The sequence below is a fragment of the Phalangium opilio genome, unplaced genomic scaffold (assembly GCF_054372755.1).
Source record: "Phalangium opilio isolate 3A_F unplaced genomic scaffold, DU_Popi_V2 ptg000046l_1, whole genome shotgun sequence".
NCBI lineage: Eukaryota > Metazoa > Arthropoda > Arachnida > Opiliones > Phalangiidae > Phalangium > Phalangium opilio.
The window spans coordinates 7234442-7239373 of record NW_028324169.1 but is presented as its reverse complement, the minus strand read 5'-3'; the positions used below and the strand labels follow the sequence as shown (position 1 = coordinate 7239373).

At 37.5% G+C, this 4932-nt stretch overlaps 1 protein-coding gene across 1 annotated transcript; it reads left to right on the top strand.

The window, feature by feature from the left end:
- The first annotated feature begins 3945 nt into the window (after nt 1–3945).
- LOC149676490 (uncharacterized) lies at nt 3946–4671 on the top strand. Its single transcript, XM_089838760.1, has one exon. It carries the CDS (start codon nt 3946–3948, stop codon nt 4669–4671), a length of 726 nt encoding a protein of 241 aa, XP_089694886.1.
- Nucleotides 4672–4932: the final 261 nt, after the last annotated feature.

Genomic DNA, 4932 nt, shown 5'->3' with positions numbered 1-4932 from the left:
ATAGGCTTAGTGAACCAAAAAGTAGATAATTTAGACCTGAGGTGAAGTAAACTTTGGGTTTTAATTTTCGTGTCTGTAATGAAGAGACATCAACGGTTCAGAGTGAGCCGAAAGTTAATTACACTCTTAAATAATCAGGTTAAGATTTTATAATAGAAAAAAGAATCATGTTGGTAATTAGATAAGTGAAAGGGCTAATCGTTATCGGGTTATAGCCTAGAAGTTTTCATTCTTATTATGGTGCGCATTGGCTTTCAGTGCGTCTAACCACAAGTCAGCTTTGGTGATATTTAACGTTAACACTAATGTTGGCAAACGAAGAATATCGTTGAGGTGAAACAAAACAATAGTGTTTATACTGCTAACTAGTTGTGAATGTAGCTGTAAGAATAAAGGGTTAACGGTTGAGGAGAAGACAATTGGGCCTTTTCAAACACATAAAGGTTAAATCTGAAAAATTTATACATTTCATTTGGAATACTGCTTTAATAATTCGTAAATTTTTACTTCAAAAAAGAGAAATAATTCTATATCTAGGTTAATAAGTTTGTTGAAGTTGTCCTCCTCTTGACTCGGAGAGGTATAATTTTGGTTTTTCCAACCTGTCCAACTTGTTTTGATAGTGATATTAAAGAAATTTCAGTATTTTACGTATTAAATACTAAATAAATCCCAAATTTTAGGTTTCTATCTCTTTCTAGAAGTACTTAGAGTTTTCATGATCGTTCAGTGAGTGAAACAATGAAAATTTGACGTAAGTTATTTTTTAAACTATATTAGGTTCAAACTTGTAATTTGGCGTTAGAAGTAGGCCCGATAACTTCTATCAGTTATTGAAATTTTAGAATTTTACCTTTAACCAGAACGAAGATACCAGGGCTTAAAAGTGCCTAAGTTGCTACGAGAAAAGAGTGTTTGGAGTGCTTTTGGCAAGTGCCCAGACTGCTTTGTTTGGCGGACCCGCAGCTGTGCACCCATAAATTTTCCCTCCCAATGAGTTTATGAATTTTTAAGGGCCCGACTCATAACCATTCGCGGGGCCCGAAAAGTCTCTCGACGGTCCTGCTCATTGGTTGAGTTTAATTAACAACAAAGAGACTTTGCAAGCAATGGTCTATTTTTAATTTCAGTTAACATTAACATTTCAACAATAACTTATTTTAATGTACTACCTTACTTGAATATAGCCAGGTGCCACCCTAGCAATAATATCCGCGCGCGAGAACCGCGAAACCGATTTAACACAAGAGAAATTTAAAATGACACTTATCGCTTCGCGATCGTCCATAGCTCGGTGGCATCGGCAAACGGTGGTCGCTGTGGGCAAACGGTGACGTTCCTCCTCCTTGCGTTCCTTAAAACAATAGCTACGGCGTGGCCATCGCCTTGGCTATTCTTCTGGACTGCCACTTCTAAGAATGGGGACTTCGGGAGGCTAGGTCGACATCTCCAGAAAGCGGAAGTCCTCCGCTCTTCTTTAGGATCAGCTTCAGGATACTCGTCAACCAGAATCGAATGAATGCAATGCCAGAATGATCTTCTCACCACCTTGCAACTCCTTTTTGCTCACCCTTCTTCCGTTGCCGAAGGTGGACACCAATCATGTTGGTCCAAGTCTCCGACCCGTATTTGCCGACCGCACACAATTCGTCCTCGCTCTCGCGCCAAACCACTTAATTGGTTGGGTTTTCGCACCAAACACTGACGTCAATGTCCAGGGTATTCAACCCTGGGGTCGCGTAGTCTCTCGACCTTCGGACGGCGCCGAATTACCTAGCTTTGGCAACCTGGCTTGTACCATTCATGGGCCTAAATTCTATACAACATTTCTGTCTTCAATAGTTACCATGACAGGCTTTCGACCAAACCCAATGCTTGATAAATTGTTTAATATGTACATATAAAGAAAGAAGGGCAAAGCTATTGACACAAGGGAGATGGGGTCGAGCACAAAAGAGGACCAACCGAAAATAAATGGTGAGAACCTTCCTTAGCGCGATAAACTGGCGCCTCTAAACTTTCTCGGACCAATAACCTCTTTACCTTAACCTTGATAACCCCTATTAACAATCAACTTCCCTTGTCTATATAAAATTACTATGAATTTAATATTCCTCCAATTCATAAATGTTTCAAAAAACCATAATATTCCAAAAATATCGTTGCACCCGTGACCAACGTTTTGTGGTTAAAATTCCTTATAAAAAGGCAACGCGTTCGCCACAAACCTTTTGAAAACCAACAAAGTAGCAAACGAAACCATGAAAATCTTTTCAATAGCTATTGAAAGTTGCCACTCGGCCAAAGAATTTGTCAACAAAATTCAAAAAGACATTTCTACCTCAATAAGTTTCTAAAGTAATCATTTTTTTCAAGTGCTCAAAAAGTTTCTTCCGCACTCGAAATATCGTAGCTTTTAAAACGGTTAATTAGGAATTTGATCCAAAACTAATATTTATGAAAGCAATTTATTTGGCATAATAAATCTGTGCGATTCAGTTCAGTTCGAAAAAAGTTATTGTATATGAAATGAGGAATACATAAGTGTTTTAAGAGAAAAAATCTGACAATTAATTTCAAAACTTGAACACTTATATTTATATAACTATGATATGACATTTATGATAAATTGACCATCTTGTGACGTCACTGGTTAAAAAGTGGGAGGAGCGTGACTACACCACCATTATCCGTTAAAACAAACAAAATAAAAAGGGCTGGTGAAATTGGACAGTTGAATTGAGCATTTCAAGCCAACCAACACCGACATTGTTGAAGAGTTCATTCAAGATAGCAGGCATTTGCAACTGCGTATAACGATGTATTTAAACGACCTTGCACACTGTTCAAGGCGTCCTTTAATATGACACGTTGCGAATGCTTTAGTCATCTAAATAACCAACAAAAAACAAGTAATTACTGTATAATGTGCTACCATTCCCAAGATGTATAAAATTAAGAATTTGCGAAACAATGAAATGGATACTACGTCATTTAGCTTCGCTCGTTATATTCCTCGTCTCAAAAATGTATTTTAGTTCAATGATCTTAAAGAAAATTAAGCCAAGAAATGTTCGTTTTTGTTTGTGAGTGAGACGCTATAATGGCTTTGCCCATCTTGTTTCAAAGTTTTTAGGCGCGCTTCTAAGCCCACAGTACTTTAAGTAATAAAATTGCTACAAGACTAAATTTAAACAAAATCCAACCTTTTGATTAATTACTCGGCCCCTGTTTGTCTTAATACCAAGTCTTTAGTATGGTTGGATGGGGGATAAATTGGACTATAACATGGACGGACTAATGTTCCTATAGTAAATCCCATTGATTGACCTAGGCTTAATTACTTTAGTTCGAATTTTAGTTAAATATGGTTAATTGTTCCGTTTTAAAATGTAAAAATCGCACGGGAAAAATGAGGGAGTGACCTATTTCTCATTTCCATTCATTGATAAGAAACATGGTATGCATATTGAGAAACATTTTGTTAAATGAAGAAATGCTTGGATACAGGCCATTGGTGAAAGGCCTGACTTTGTTGTCAAGAAATGGCATCGCATTTGTAGTCGACATTTTATAACAGGTAAATGTAGAAAAATCACTACAGAACGCTTTACAGTAAATTAAAGCAATTTAATCTAGGAAAGCCAGCCAGTCTGGAAGATGAAACACACCCTGAATGGGTGCCATCACTTGATGTAGGTTACAAGTCTGTACAAGGGTTAAGAACACCAAAATCTAAACTGGACTTGCATAATTGATCATTAGAACGATCAAGAAAAAGGTTAATACCCCATCTTGGCTACGAAAGAACCTTAACATCAGGAAAATTTGATGAAATTGCATATTTTACGGAAGACAGTAGCTTAGATAGTTCCATGACGATGACAAACGATGATGATTCAGTTTTAAATGAAGATTTGCCAGAAGCTGACGTAGCATTCCAAGATGCATCAGTTCAATAACTCTCAGACACATGGACTCAGACTAATGCATAATTTTCAACATACGCATTTCCTCAAACTAATAATTCCACAGAAAAGACATCAAACGGCTGAAACTCTAACTGAGCTGAAAATGGGTGACATTGTAAGGTTAGAAGAATATTTCAAGGAACACACAATAGATAGAGAGTACATTGAAAGAAATGAAGAACGTGATATTTACTACACGGGACTCCCAACCATAACAATAATAATGGGGACTTTTCAATTGCTATCTCAACAATTGCAACCAAGTTTTACAGTAAAACTATCGTTGCTTCAAGAGTATCTAATCCTTCTCCTAAGACTTCGATTGGATTTGGATGTGCAAGATCTTGCATACAGATTTAACGTTTCCTCGTCTACTATATCCAAAGTCTTCGCTAAATGGCTTAATATTGCATATATCAGATTAAATCGTTTAATTAATTGGCCATCTAGAGACGAACTGTGTCTATCAATGCCCAATTGCTTTAAAGTGGCCTTTGGTAACAAAGTAGTTGTTATCATTGATTGCTTTGAGATTTTCATTGAAAGACCCTCGTCATTGGATGCAAGGGCAGAAACGTTTTCTCACTACACCATGAAATTTCTAATTGGGGTAACACCCCAAGGTTCTGTCTCGTTTATTTCAGACGCTTATGGAGGCCGCTTTTCGGATAAACATATTTCTGAGGATTGCGATATTTAAAAGGAATTGGTACCGGGTGATGTAATTTTAGCCGATCGGGGATTTAATATTGCAGAATCTGTTGGGTTCTACTGCGCAGTGGTTGCTATACCTGCTTTAAAGGCTCGTTTACATGTGCGCGAGAAATGGAAAAAGTCGAAGCGTAAAGCTGAGAGATGAGGCGTATTGGTGTTTGCGTTCCCTGGGCATACCGTTTACAAACAAGCGAAAGCTTTTTAAGTCGCGCTTGTTGCTCATAGATGAAGCGGGTGTTCGGAATAA

Bases quoted from the DNA above. Each gene is read 5' to 3' on its own strand.
- LOC149676490 (XM_089838760.1), top strand. From the start codon at position 3,946: ATGCATCAGTTCAATAACTCTCAGACACATGGACTCAGACTAATGCAT.